The sequence below is a fragment of the Nylanderia fulva genome, unplaced genomic scaffold (assembly GCF_048542155.1).
Source record: "Nylanderia fulva isolate GAGA-0341 unplaced genomic scaffold, ASM4854215v1 Scaffold4, whole genome shotgun sequence".
NCBI lineage: Eukaryota > Metazoa > Arthropoda > Insecta > Hymenoptera > Formicidae > Nylanderia > Nylanderia fulva.
Window position 1 is genome coordinate 788,526 of NW_028190476.1, and position 16,331 is coordinate 804,856.

Below are 16,331 nucleotides of genomic sequence, written 5' to 3' on the forward strand. Positions count from 1 at the left end.
ATTTGAAGCTACGTTAAAATTATCATTAGAATGACGGGATAATGCTGTTAAATCCGGTCAGTTGAAAATACATACATACTCGCTCGAGCGTGCCGAAATTCTTCCCCACTGTACGAACTGTCACTTAATTACGCGCATGTAAGCGCATAATTATAATTACGCCTCGAATTTATTCACTTTGTCGTGCGGAACAGTCATTGTGTCCTGTACATACGTTGTAACAAATATTTCTAATTGTGTAATTGCATGTCCAGTCGCAGAATTGTTATTACTTCGTATAAATATCAAAAATCGTATATTTACCTATACGTATGCGCGTTTCTATTTTCTATTTCTATCTCAGTTATTTCTAGCTATAAGTATATTAAATGCATCAGAGATATATAATATCTTTATTATACAGGTCGTCGCACAAAGTGTTGTTTTTAAACATTTTTTTTTACCACGTATCAACTTTAAAAATTTACCTTTATAATATTGTAAGTCTTTTTTTAATGTGTATTTTTTAAATCTTCCGACTTTATAATTCTTACATAATTTTTTAATATTCTGTTTAAGTTTTTTTCACATATTAATTTTAAAATAATTTAAAAGATTAATTTAAAAAAAAATTTTCCAATAAGAGTTAGACTATATTTTTTGCAGCTTATTTTGACAATTATTTTATCACGCTAATTATCACGCTAATAATTTCTTCTCGCTCGAATTACAGGTTTTGCGACATCCTGTATAATTGTCTATATAACATATGTATATAAACACTATATCATCCGCTACTTTTCGGCCCGAAATCTTATTCCATCATAGTGAGCAAGATTAATTACGTATACTCGTTATCCTGTCGAGTCGCGTCGATTGCAGTCGGCTGGATGATTAATCGATCTGGAAATCGAGCGCTTTTCCCCTTCGTTAATAACTTGCAAAGATTCCTCGCTGCATCCATTCAGGTTACGATTTCGCTGTCAAATTGCATTGATTAATTGGCGTCCAACAGGTACGATGAGATCGGCTGTAAACGTCACGGGAATATCGCGTCGTAGTTTCAATCGATCGTTACGAAAAAAACGCGACGCGATTTTCTTCAATCGACATTTAAGCGATGCGAGAATAGCAGTATTAAAATTCATAAATACACAATATTTGTTTTACGATTAATGTTGATCAAATTTGAATAGCATGCTTTAAGTTTATATTACTTTTTTGTAGTTATTTTTTGAGATTAACTTTTTCTAAACGTGATAACTTCCACCATATCCTCCAATATTTCTCTGTACTTGTAATATTCATATTTATAGTTGTTGTTGTTGTATTTTGAAAGGGTTTAAAAAAAGAACTGAATTTTTTTTAATTATTATTCCCAGAATGTAATGCATTTTTTAAATATTCGCTAGTACATTGTACTTTTTTAAAGACATTTTTAAAAAAATTTAAAAATGACTCAACCCTGTTTGGAGAAATAATGTAAATGACAATTCATATGTACATATGTATACATACCTATCTAACATGATATATTTGTAATATTTTCTATTACATAAACATGTTAACATTTGTGAAAGTCCTTAGGAAGTATTTCTTTCTATGTAAGGTAAGAATTGATAATGTGTACGGATCGTCTCTCTCTTTAATTCCTGATTTTGGTCTGTCTTTTATTGTACGTTTTGTACTTTCGTGGTTGACAGCACAGAATAATTGTTCAGAACATGCACTTATTTTCAGAGCACTTTTGTGTAACTATGATATATATAAATTTATATATGTACGTAATTATTAATCTTTAATAATTATATATATATATATATATATATAATATATATAATTATTAATATTTCTAATAATTATGTCTCTTAGTTTATTTATATAGATCTTGAATTTTCCAATGAATGATGAACTTAATTGAGTATGGAGAAATATATATATGAACATGTGTTATTTCTATAACAGTGTTATTACGATTATTACGATAGCAATTTGACGGGAGGTGATTGCACCGAAAATCGCGTTGTCTACAGGCACTCATTAGTTTACCGCTTTGTCGATCAGCGGAAAACGTGCGATTTCGTTCGAATGCGAAATTATCCTTCGTGCTTTCAAATACAAATAGTTTGACTCCAATTGGTTGACAGAATGGACGCATTCAGAATACGTCATCGACGTTTGCGAATTAATTCGTTTTCGTCGATGATGCGCGCAGCATGCGCGTCACTTCGTCAATTCCGAAGTTATTGGATCAGTTGAAACGCCACGAAGCCTGTCGATATGATCTAGGCAGCGTGAAATATATATATATATATATATATATATATATATATATATATATATTCCTTTGAAAATCGGTGAAATCGATTTTTATTAAAGCGTTGAAAGGTCGAACGAAGAAGATGGAATCGTGAAATTAGGAGGTTATTGCTTCCTTCCGGCGCACATAAGCTTATAATCATGCATCCGTCATGATTTTTAATGAAAATGTTCATTAGAAAGCGGAAATTGCGATGAATAAGAAGGAGAGAAAATATATCTCTTGAGATTATTTTTATTTCAATAAAAAATTTACTATATAAAATAATTGGTTTCTTTTTGGCACAAATAAACTTTCAATAATATACTTGCAATCATTTGTTGCTAATTAGAAACTCAAAAGTATTGTACATATATTGTAGAAAAATAATATTTGCAATAAATAATTCTGAGACATCTCTCATCTATGTCATGCAATAATAATTATATCATAAATCAATGTATTAAAAAGTCTAATGGCTTTTGACTAGATAAAAAATTAGTAAAATAATTTAATAAAAAAAAACCGGTATTTCTACTAAAAAAAAAAAAGCTTCATTTCCACATCCATTCACACACACATACATAGATCGATAGATCGCGAGAGTAGATAGAAGTTTAGGGAGAGCTCGTAGAAAGCATTAGCATAGGTATGCCTAGCGTGCAACAATGTAGTGTGTGCTTGTGGTTGTGGATTTCAGCAGGCGTACAGTCAGTACATCCCGGCTACAAGGGCCCAAGTGTCCGAGGCCCAGGGTGGGCAGACGGGGGTCGCCATGGACGGCACTTACCTCGTCGAGGCCTCGTTCTGAAAAACGCCTTGAAAAATGCCCTTCGCGCACTAGACCGACGTTCTAACACCGAAATCGAATCGGATTTTTCGACCAAGCCGAAAAAAAGTAAAAAAAAAAAAAAAAAAAAAAAAAATAAAAAATGAAAAATAAAAATGAAAATATCGTGTCGCATTATGACTTGAGAGCGATTAAAAGTAAAAATCGAAAAAAAAAAAATGCATTAGAGGATGCGTCGGCAAAATAAAAATATAAATAGATATTTAATGCTAGAAATCCAGATCTTCTTTGCGGACGCACAGTAGAGGCTGAGACGTGCTTGTTCGTCGACGTAAAGCGGATGTAACCTAGAGTAACCAAAGTGAAGGTAAAACATATAATGTATATAGACGCACGTGTTTGATTGAGAGAACGAAAGAGAAAACGAGAGAAAGCGGCGGATATGTGCGAATAATCGGACGAATAATTGAATGAGAGAGAGAGAGAGAAAGAGAGAGAGAGAGAGCGCGAGAGAGTATTTAAGAAAAAATATATATGTATATATATACATATGTATATATCGTATATATATAGAACAAAAATATACATATATATATAATATATGTACATCCGATTCTCGCGTCGACAAACGTACGCGATCTAAGAAAATCACGAAAAAAAAGCACAAACACAAGTAAAGACACACACAGTCGCGCGAAATTCACAAAGTCAATCAATCAAATTCTTCTATTTCATCATTTCCGTGCCATCTTCTACCCCCGACGACGTCAACAACGATGATCACAATGACGCCGCCGCCTGGATCCATTGACGACGATTGGCGCCGCTTCATCAATCTTTCCTCTCCATCATCGGCCTTGGCATATTTGGTGGACGAAATCGCCATCGATGACGACGACGACGATGTGGACGAAAACATCGACAAACACGGAAAAACAAAACATACAAATTTATGGCGACTGTAATAACGCGATCGACGTTATTGCCTTCGTCGAACGATCGATCGAAATTCACTTAGAGTCTGTCCTATCAACTAACCACGAACGAGAGCAAGGACAGAGTGGTGATCATATATGGCGACCGTATACAGGTGCGAAAAAAGGTAAAGAAATAATGTTGCTCGGCAGACAATTGTGGAAACGATAATAATAATGATAATGATGCTGCTGCTGCTGCTGATGATGATGATAATGATAATGATAATGATGATAATGATGATGCTAATGATAAGAATAATGTGATGAGACATGACATAAATGTGATAGATTTATGTGTGATGTATCAATTATTCAACGCGCTTCCGCGTCTTCTGCCATGACATGAAGGACACATCAGGATCTCCCCAGCAGTTCCTATCCCTCCCGATGCTCGATAATGCGCCTTTAAGAGCGATTTCTGGATTGGCTTCTTCGGTGTGTCCGCTTTCGATAAAGATCTTCCCTTTTTCTTACGCTTGTTTAGGGATTATTGCATCCTTCGAAGACTCGTCGCTGGAAGGCTGTGCATTTCAAATTTATACTATTTTTAATGTGCAATTTGCTTCTTGTCATTATATATGGATGTATGATTGCCTTGCTTTTAGGGGGATGAATGCTTTTAGAGATATTCGTACGGTCTTAAGGATTTATGGTTTTCTGCGCTCAATTTTGTTGTTCGTACGTTTTATTGCACATATACGAGCGAACTTATTTATTTGAGCAATTTATATTATATTTTTTTTTTTTATTAAATATAAATCTAATCAGTTTTATTCGCAAAATTTATAATTTTTAAATAATATATTTAATTCTACAAGTGTATTTAAATTTGTTTATTTTATCTAAATTTGTGTAATTATATGATAAATTTTAAAAATATAGATATAAATGCGCAACTTGCAAAAAATCTCATATATTAAATGAGAATTTAAAAACATTTTACACTTTATTTTAAAAGATATTTATTTATAAAGAGTCGATTAAAAAAGATTACATAATTAAAATGTGATGTGGGTAAATTAATTATTAACATTGCGCAATGAAGTTTCTTGGTCCTCACAACGATCTTTGTTTAATTAATTTTTGATATGCTGCAGAGGTAGGAGATATATTGCGATAATATCTTTTCTGCCTATCTTTCATTAAATCTTTATTACGCTCACAAAACTGGAAAACTTCTTTAAATTAGATTTATTATAAAAAAAAACTTAGAAAAAAAATTTTTATATCCGCGTTCGGCTCTTAAAGCCTTATTTAATTTTTTATATATAATATTTTATCCTTACTAAAATTACATATTATATGGCATAGATAAAAAAATCTATAACATAACTCAATAAGTTTGTGCCATATAACATCCGTCTATATTTAGGTATCGGCATATTTCATTTAACAGATTTATTGTCGCAAATCGAAATTTTCATTTCGCACCTGTGTATATGAATATATTGCAGTTACAATTAAGTTAAACAAGTAAAATATTGGAGATCTATTGTATTGTTAGTTTTCATTGGTATGGATATTTTTGCAGAATGTAAAATTCATGCAAAAATATTCATCGTATAATTTAAGGCATTTTATTGTCCTCGTGAAATTCATCAAATTTTAGTAATTTGATTGTGCTGATGAATATAAAAATTGATGACGAATATCAGTGTTATAATATATCAGTTTTATGTTCTCTTTTTATAGTACAATGTACTTAATTTTTCTAGCCTTATAGTTTCGTTTTGCCTTGCGTCAATTTTAATGCTCTCTTTTCTCCTTTCTTACTCAAATTTTTATATAAAAAAGCTAGAGTTATTCAGGCGAAAAGTGTAGCGGAAAAAAGGTTATTCCATTCTTTTTAAAATCACGCTCGACATATTTTTTCATTAGTTTTTATCATTAGTTGTTTTGTTTTTCTTCTTTTTTTAATGATTTGTCTATTTGGATTAGATTTTCTTGTCTTTATCTTTTTGTAAAATTTAAAATATTGTAAACATTGTAAAAATTGTGTAAGATTCTTTAGTACTATTTTTCAAGAAGTCTTTTAAACTTCAGTATTTCGACAATATAATTTTTTGTAAATATATATAATGTGCTTAATTTTTATTATAATATGCAAAATTCTTTGCAATTAGAATTTTAATCATTTTGTTGTTTGAAAATATAGAAAAACAAATATTATTTATAAATTATTTTGCAATAGTCAAAACATTTTAATGACCCATTCTTTGGAATTGAATTAAATTATAAATTAATTTTTTTCAAAATTAAAACTTATTAAAATTTTAATAAAATAAAAAATAAAGAATAAAATTTCGTCATTTTTATATGTTAATTTTTTTAAGGTTTAATTATAAAAATTATATTTGATATCTTTATGAAAGCGTAATTAATTTTAAGTTGATTAAAAAAGTGTTTTTAAATGAAATTATAAAAAACGTGAAACACAAACTTATTTATATGACGTTTTATTATCTTTATTCTCTTTCAAATTGTGAAATAATATTAGTTCTAGTTTCGAAATAATATACTTTGCCAGATACATAAATAAATTTAAATATTGCTGACTGTGCTTTCGCTTTCTCGTGAGTTTCTTGTAGATATTTTTTCAACTAAATAAGAACATGAGAAGTTTGAAGAAAACAGAAGATAAAAGAAGCGTAAACGAAAGCAACAGTCGTAGAATAGACCGTTTGTTTCTCTCGTCCTTTTTCTTTTTCCTCCTTTGTAGCTGCACAATTTTCTTTCGAGGCGATTTTTAAAGGCATCGTCGATTGAAATACAAAAGTTCCGCGTCTCTTTCGAGATTTTACGATCTGAAAAATACTTTTGCAGTCGAACACTTGCTTCTTTTCTTTTTTTTATGTTTCTACAATACACTTCACACGTGTACCACGAAATATTTTTTTAAACGTTCCGCAAACGTGGTAGAAAACGACTCGTTGTTACAACATTTACATTTACGGCAAATCTATCCATGTGTATCTCTTTTGCTTTGTTTTATCAAGTTTGTTATTTTATCGATAAATTTATTTTGCAAGTATATAGCGACAATAGATTTTTAGGCATATTGTTTACAAAGTTATATTGTTAATATTGTTTGCACAACTTGTAAATATAATGAAAAATTATTCTAAGACACATACATACATATATCTCTGTATATAATTAATTAAATATTGATTTTAGAAAACAAAAGTAACAGCAACTTTATATATTTATTTTTGTAATAATTTAAGTTTTAAGTTTAAAACAACATCCTAATTCATTAAATTCTGTAGGATTTCACAATACTCTTTACAAAAATTCAACATTAAAATACATGTCGAATGTCGCGTAAGGAACGGAACAATAATAACAAGGGAATTTGTGTTTGTGCAACAACATTTAATTTGAAATCAGAGGTTAAGTGACTATCTCAACACTGTGTATTTACAGTTTGTGTTGCAAAAAAAAACGTGTTTGTTTAAACACATTTTGTAAAACAAGCAAATGGTTGTCGAAACATTTGCAATTTTAATCGGAATACTGGAGATACTTTGCAATTCTTTCGCTTCACGGTTAAATAAACTAAATAAATTTACTCTATTTATTTTTTATAAAATCAATGGAAACAAGTAACTTTAAATTAAAAGAGAAAGCTTTTTTATATATTATTTTGTTATTTTTTATATTATTTATCTTTTAGAATATGCTTTTTTATACTATTTATATATTTTATATTTATTATAGTTTTTATTTTTCTCTTGCCTTTTTATTTATTAAATTATTCAGATTATTATTTAGATTTATGTATTTTATATTTATTACAGTTCATATATACTTCATATTATAGATCTTTTAACTTTATATGTACGTGGTATCAATTTTATAAATACAAATAGATTATACTCATAAATTACGTTTACTTCTTATATACTATGTATATTTATGTATATGTACATATATATAATTTTATTTTATTTATATTATTATTCTTTTTTCTCTTTTAGTAAGAAATTTTTTATACATTAATTATTTTAATAATAATAAATTATTTGTATTTATTTTATCATATTATTTATATTTTTTATTATTACTTTATATTATTACTTTATATATTTTTATTATTAAAGATTTATATATAATCCCTATTATATTTCATTGTTATATAGTTCAATATTTTATGTAGTAAATATAACCAAATAAGTAAATAGCTAAATAAACCGAGTTATAACAGTTGAATTAAAATAATATTTTGTTGAAATCATAATATATCAAAACTAGAAATTACAGACTAAATTTATCTTATTTGTAACGGTTATAGTGTTTCACGCAAAATGTACCTAATTAGATGTTATACGCAAGTGATTATGTTAACGAACAAAAGCAGTACATTTATTTCGGTGGGATTTACTATCGCTCCCTCGCAGCTGCGGTACGTTAAGCAAATCCTCACGTAAATGTCTACTAAATTTCGCATAAACCCGCCGGCGCGTCAATACATTGAATAAATTTAATCATAAAAATGTCTTTATAGCCGTCATTCGAATCGAGTGCGTTTAAATGCATGACATAAACATAAAGTTTTATTTAAATTTTCAATATTTATTCTGTATATTAACTTAATTGGATCGTCAACCTTATAATTTTATAATTTTTTAAAAATAAAATAAAGCTTTAATCTTCCAAACTTAACTTTATTGATTTAAACCTTAATTATTTTGGTCTTATATATTTGCTAAAGAAATATTCTCAATACATCACAAAATAAAATAAATAAAATTAAAAATAAAAATTATATAATGTAAATAAGATATATAATTAAAACGATCTAATTCTGTTATAATTACTGCATTCAAATTATTGATATACCATTTTTCGAATTATATAAAGTATAAAATTTCAATAATTTATTTAATATTTTTTATAAATTTCTTAATATATATTTATGCATTATCTTCTGCACAATTTTAATTAACACAGTGTTTGCTTTTGCGTCGGTATCATAAAGAGCATAATTCAATTATTAAGCGCGATGCATTTACCGATAACACAAGTATTGCATTTAGTACACTTGTATTATGTTCATCGATCGTGCTTTCTACATTTGCATTTACATATCATAAATTTGCTTTTGGCGGATTATATTCTGTGTATCGGTATTACCGCAGATTATATATTTATATCGCGATCGATAAACATTGTACAGGGTATTTGTATCGTAACAGATTGTATGTAAATCAAACTTTCTATGTTTTACATATAAAGATGTTTATACACGTCTATATAAAAATGTTAGAAACTATCTCAGAAATTTAGTTTTCATTATAAAGTTGCTACTCTATTCTTGTTTCTCTTTTATTTATTTTATTTTATATATTGATGCATATTAAAAATGCATAACAAATTATATAACAAATTTCCGAGCACTAAAATTCAAGTTACTTTGTCTTGCGCGGTTCTCTTTCTTTCGCGATTTTATCTTTCCGAATCAGAAACCCCTTTTCAATAATTTTTAGTATCTATGAAGTTGATCTTTTCTAGTTCATATAAACAGCTTATGCGTTTTATCGTGGTTTTATGTAGAAATAATTTTGGTCGGCATTCTACGTCGTTCTTGAAGATTCATAAAGGCGCTCTGTGTAAACGATTCAGCATTTTGCTGCATTAATAAATTCGTTGGATATTATTAGAAGAATATGCCTTGAATATTTGTGGACGTTTACGCGCCACGGGAGAAATGAGAGATGCAAATAGCTTTATCGTAAATTTCATTTTTATTTAAATTCCAATAATCTTGTTTTTCTTTTAAACGAAAATAACGATTTATTTCGCGTTTAATTGGACATTTTGGTTTTATATAGAAATTAGCTATGAGAGATTTTGTTTTTATGCAATTACAAAAAAGTTAAAAATTTATGTGATACGAATTACATTACTGTTATTATTATTTTTTTAAAGACAAAAAAATAGAGAATTAATTTAAATTAATTTATTTATACGTTGAATAATTAATAATTAAATATGTAAGATAGGCTTAAAATTAATTAATTTTGATAAAACTAACTATTAAACAATGAAAGAAATTATAATAAAAACAATTAAATCATATTCCACATTTTTACCTGTTATATTTACATGTCATACATATCATACATACTTACATATTATACATGAATTTCTCAATCGAAGAACGGTACTATAGAAAAATTGAATAGTTGTTATAAGTAATAATTCATAAAAATTAGTTATATATATATACATTAAAAATACGTAAAAAATTTTGAATATTTCTGGAAAAAAAGTTGGTTTTTTTATTTTTAAAATACGAAAGAATAAAAATTATACTGTTATTCTGTGTGTGATAATTTACGAGTACTATATATTAATTACTAATGTACTGATTCTTTCGTCTGCTTTCTTACAAAAAATTCAAATTGTTTTTCTTATTGCTCTAAACTTGGATGCGTGTCTGGCCTCTATATTCTAACACACTATTTTACAAGCATTCATTTGATACACACGCCAGATCTGGTGACAAGTTACGATTTAGAACACTTACGCGTGCGTGTATGCAAGGCGCAACTGCACTACGACGCAGCGTGGAGCCTCGCGATGGTGGAATTATCAGGGCTTGTCGCGAGTAGAGTAGAAATTATTGGGTCGGACGCCTTTCACGATTTCACGACGGATTAAGGGTCGCACGTGTGGCGATATGTCGCGAAAAGGTCGATCTGCGCGTCTTAAATTTGTTGAGAATGTACTGCATTGCGGTTCGAGCAAGAGTTCGAGTGCATTTGTCGGTGGAGGCAAGAATTTTTAAATCTTTTGAGAGAATACGTATTCAGCGGGTGTTTTATGATATTTAAATTATAAGGAAATATATTCTGCTATGTATATTTATATGAATGTATCTATGAATAAGTATACTTCTAATATTTTTTTGTTACTCTTTAGAATTTTTTCTTAAATTGAAATAATAACTCAGTATTATATAAATATATGAATTTATTTTCACGTAAAACATGTATTTCGAAGAACAATAAATAACGCCAACAAATACTCAGGAATCTGCATGTTAGCAGTGATAGTTAAATATTGATAAAAATATAAAAATATCTATTGAATATCTATATTGTGCAAATCTTGATGTGCCACGTGTAGGATATTTTTAAATATTTTTAGCTCGTGGTTCTAAGAAAGTATGTATGAAAATGGCATATAGCTGAGAATAAGATATGACGTATAACGTATATATAATATTCAATATTTTAATGATCTATTTAAATTTCTTTAAGGACTATTAACAACGATATGTAATATATAGATTATGTTAAAATTATAAAATTAAATATAGAGTATTAAATTATATTAATTGCGTATATTACATATGTATATGTTATGGTTCAATTCTTAATGAATATATCAATTTACATATTAAACATACATTTTATATTTAATGACGCACACGTTTTGTCAAACTTAAAATATAAAATATTAAAAAAAGTTAATTTTTTAATATGCAGGTTAATTAATAAAATTACTGTTGTTTGTTGAAACAAAATGTGATTATATTAGAAAATAATTTCTATTACTTTTGGTGTTTAATAAATTTCCAAAATGTTATACTTTTGCTTTCTAAAAAATTTTAAAACATCTTTAAATTAAGTTTTTAAATGTCTCATGATTTCTTAAATATTCTTAAATTCCTAAAGTCAGGTATAGATTTACCGAAAATTTGTAAAAAATTATAATTAAATATCTAGATAAATTTTAGATTTTATTGGATAGATATAACAAGACAGCAATAAATCGTACAGTAATTGACTACGTTTCATTTTATCTTCTTCCAATAGATCGTTATCTTGGCACATTCACGCCACTAATTGCAAAATCGATTTACCATTACGGCTATGCCGTGCAATTACTAATAGTATAATTAAACACGGATAAGACCGATCTGCTGTTATTAATCACGAAAGACGTAGCGTAGAAAGTCACGTTGGTGTGTTAAGTGCAACAGAATAGCCAAACGATTATTGCGATAAAGTTCTGTGATAACGTTTGAAAGGATCATGCTGCCAGGATGAACTGTAAACTCGACTTAGAAATAATGTAAAGTATGACAACTGCTTGATGTAATTGTTACGCTGCGATATGACGACTATTTAATTTACAATTTGCGCTTCTAAGACTTATAACGCACTTCGCATGCGGCTGTTATAAGGATCTCTCGCGACTCTTCTACAATATCTTGCAAAGACTGATATTCTGCAGAGAATTTCTGTTTTTAAAAGGATACAATATATTAATTCTAGATCAATCTGACTATTCTTATATAAGATAAGAGATTACAGTAATTATTTTGTTTTATATATTACGAATATAATTTTAATATTAAGACATTACAATTTTTGAAACGAAAAATTATAAGCATGATAATTTATAATCATGTAAAAGTTATGATTATATTTTAAGCAAAAATTTATATATCGCATGTGATTTTTATATTTTTATGAAAACTTGTATAAATCTTTACACATCGCACGTCTTCCTCAAATATATTATCTTACGTTTAAATTACCCCATTTAAATTTTGGGGAAAACAGGATTTTTAAGCACATTATTCTGCGAAACGAGTTTGGTAATTTTTTAATTTCTAACTCTTTAAATTATAACTGTTAAAAAATGCATACACACATACATGTGTCATTTTTTATATTGCTTTTTAAAAATGAAATGTCAATACACAACGTTGCTATATAAAATACATACATATATATACATATATATAATTATATTTTTATCTTTAAGATTTTTTCAGAAAAAGGAAATATATAAAATGTATGTTGGCAATTGTTATTAGTCTGCAAATTAAATCTCTATAAAAATAGTAATTAGTTCTGTTAAAATTAATAATTGTAAACAAAGAAGAGCTATAAGAGCTATTAAACATAATACAGTTGTCAGATGATATTAATAAAATTCATAAATATTTATTATATCGTTTAAATGAATTTTATTAATATCATCTGACAACTGTATTATGTTTAATAGCTCTTATAGCCCTTCTTTGTTTACAATTATTAAATCTATATGTTATTTTCCCAAGCAGAAGAATAATTCTGCTTATAGTAAGTTTAATTGCGCGTTTGAATTAATTTGAATAATACATGTGCATATATCAAACAAGCAAACCAAACAAACATGCCGTGTTACCACGCAAAACGTCTTGGTTCGTCTCTGTGCATTATTTGCTTTCCTTCTTCATGTTTTACATGTAATGGAATGTTTGAATTGTTCTTGTTATTATTGTCGTAAGTGTTGTTGTTATCCCTCTTATTGTACTGTGCCATTATTTGCTTCGTATCCTGATTTTCTCTCGACTGATTTCCGCTCGTTATATCTCTCTCTCATTCGTCGCATGTTTTCTCTTAATGCACGCGTGATTCTTTCTTCGTCTCACTCCCTACATCCTCATCTTTCGATCTCTCTTCGTTCTCTTCCGTCTCTTTGAAACGGAAGTCACCCAAAACTTTGCTCCCGAACCCCTCGTCCTCGGGAGATTTGTACGCATCTTGCGAGTTCGAGGATCGTTCAAAGTCGATCATCAGTTCATTTCAATCGCCAAAGATCCTTGATTCTCAAAATCGCAATGCAATTTTCACGCGATCGACATTTCAGTTCAATTATAGCATCAAGAATCATTTCTTTCCCAAGGAGGACGAGGAGTGAAGAGAAAAAGAGAGAGAGAGAGAGAGAAAGAGAGAGAAAGAAAGAGAGAGAAAGGGGTAGACGTAATGTACGTACTTGCTTAGTCTGGATCTAGTGATTAGAAGCTAGAGAACGATTGAGAGCTAGAGTAAAAACGGGAAAAATGCAAGTGTGAGAGCGAGAAGGTGTGAGAGAAAATAAGTGAGAGAAAGTGAGAAAGAGAGAGAGAGAGAGAGGAAACTAGAGAGAAAGAGATGGAGCGTGAGAAATGGCAATGAGAAATAGCAAGAGGAAAATGCGACAGTGGGAGAAAATTCAAACATGTTCGAAATACCACTTGTTCCAGGACCTAAAGAAGCGCGATTCGCACATCTGCGACATGCAGGCCCTACAGCCACTTCCGGCCCCCACCAACACCGCCAACACCGCGCCCGTCATGACTACTTCCGGTGGGCAACCACCGCTCCCGGTATCGGAGACCGTTTGAATCGCGACGATCACGAGAACCGATCACGATCGTCTGTGATAATGCGCTAATCATGCATTATCGCGCCACCAATCACCTATAAACTGACCGCCGTCCTCCTCCACACCTGTGCTCGCTGAACCTGATGAACGAACCACGGTCGACTACGGTCGAAGCAACGGTGAGCCATCAATCACGATCTTTCAAGGACGCAGCGCGAACCACCGGAAGTAGTCGTGGATCTTGTTAACCCGCATTTTACTGCGCATTATTATTTCGCATGTTCTTTTATCGAAGTTCCATATCGCGTGCCACTGTTTATTCAAAACTCGCATTTGCTCTCTAATTTTTTTTTTATCTAAAGTTTATTTAAAACTTTTTTTTTTTTTTTTTTTTTTTGGTAAATTGATCATTCAAATTAAAAACTTTGACGTCAAGAATTAAATATAAAATAGGTACGTTAAAGAAGTAAACTGAACCTTTTGTGATGAGAAATAAAATAAATTTGGGTGTATTTTTACACGTAAAATATATGTATGATATTTATAACAAAATGTTATATATATATAGATATATGTATATAACAAAAATAATTTTTAATTAAATTAGAAGTATCCAGTTTTTATTATTTTAGTTTAATTATTTTGGAAAAAGTATGAAAGCGTTTATTTTATAAATAACTTCCGAGGAAGAGAGAGAGAGAGAGAGTGAGAAAGAGAAAGAGAGAGAGAGAGAGAGAGAGAGAGAGAGAGAGAGAGACAAGAGAGAAAGAGAGGGAGAAAGAGAGAAAGATTTGCCGCTTTCATTGCTAATATATAGAAGCTTCAGACATATCGATTTGTTTCGAATATACTCTCGGGCTATGGTGCTTACAAGCACAAACTCGCTAAATTACGTGCATCGCGATTGCAAGTATATCGTTGAATTCACGCGCCATTAATTTTGTTTACAAAATTTACTCGCATTTACTTCCGGCGATTCGCACTACTACCTTCAAGTATGGATCGATTTCTATTTATTGAAAAACTTGGTATGATGATTGAGATATAAATGAAGTCATTTATTCAGTCTTATTGTGTTGAAATTGGAATTGATTTATTCATTTAAAAAATGATGATGTTGTTCTTTTATGCTAAACGAATAACTTCTTCATATTTTTAAATTATTCTTTGTTATGTAATTTTGACATTATAATTATAATATAATAAATAATTTAGAAGTATCTTAAATTTAACAATATAAATATTGAAATATTTTTTTATAATTTATAGCGTATAAATTTGTGTATAAAATTTGCTTCTCGTAAAGAGTTCCTATTTTTAAGACATTTCGTTGCACTTGGGAAAAAGCAGCTTTTTTCCTTCCTTTTTTTTTTATTACGAGATCATACCGAAAAGTAAACCAATCGAATCTTTCGAAGGTGAATTGACGATCGGGACTAGTGAAGAGGAAAGGTGATTTATGATCGGTCGGCGAGCGTAAGACAATTTTCCGAGATTACATTCGCTTCGTTTGCCACCTTGAAATACGGCGCGAAGTCGAGGTAGCCCGTTTGCGGTTTGAGTTCGCCGGATGAACTCTGAGTGCAGGCAATTTTTCCGGATTTGCGTCGGCTTTCCACCGCACGGCCTAGTTTCAGTGCAGATGCTCGCTGAATCGAACTACGACAAAGCAATCTCCTTCGGTGAATCGCGGACAAATTTCCAGCGACATGCATCTTATAAGTGGATTTTGGATAATTGAAAAAGCCTACGTGTCTAGAATTCGGTGAGATGAGCAAATTTATATATAAATGTTTTGCATTTCTTTTCACGAAGCTGCATTGTTCTAAGAAGCACTTATATATCAATATCTTATTTTGTTAATATATTTTTCCTTGATTTGATAGCAGATTTTTAGATATGAAGTCTTTTCTCTTTGCATATAAATTAAAATAGCTATCTGTCACAACAATCATCTGTCTCAATCATCATACAATCACTATATATTTGTCGCGAGGTAAATGTTCACTTCAATTTCAGGTTCGACAATTATATAATACGATACACAGTATATCTTTATGAATAATATCATATAAATTCAGCTTTTTTACAAAAACACTAAATTTTTTAAATAGAGTTAGATTTTTGCTTCATA

The 16,331-nt window shown here is 29.6% G+C and overlaps 1 protein-coding gene across 3 annotated transcripts in view; it reads left to right on the top strand.

Moving 5' to 3' along the window:
* Shal (potassium voltage-gated channel protein Shal) overlaps window positions 1-16,331 on the top strand; it is a 109,144-nt gene that overhangs the window by 82,654 nt on the left and 10,159 nt on the right. The window contains exon 5 of one of the 3 annotated variants that reach the window (XM_085486074.1): window positions 2,979-3,196. In XM_085486074.1, the coding sequence (XP_085342200.1) occupies window positions 2,979-3,089 (111 nt within the window). In that variant the 3' untranslated portion in view covers window positions 3,090-3,196. Of the gene's footprint in view, window positions 1-2,978; window positions 3,197-14,075; window positions 14,377-16,331 lie in introns of those variants that run through there. The other 2 variants (XM_085486075.1, XM_085486073.1) reach the window with 2 other exon arrangements.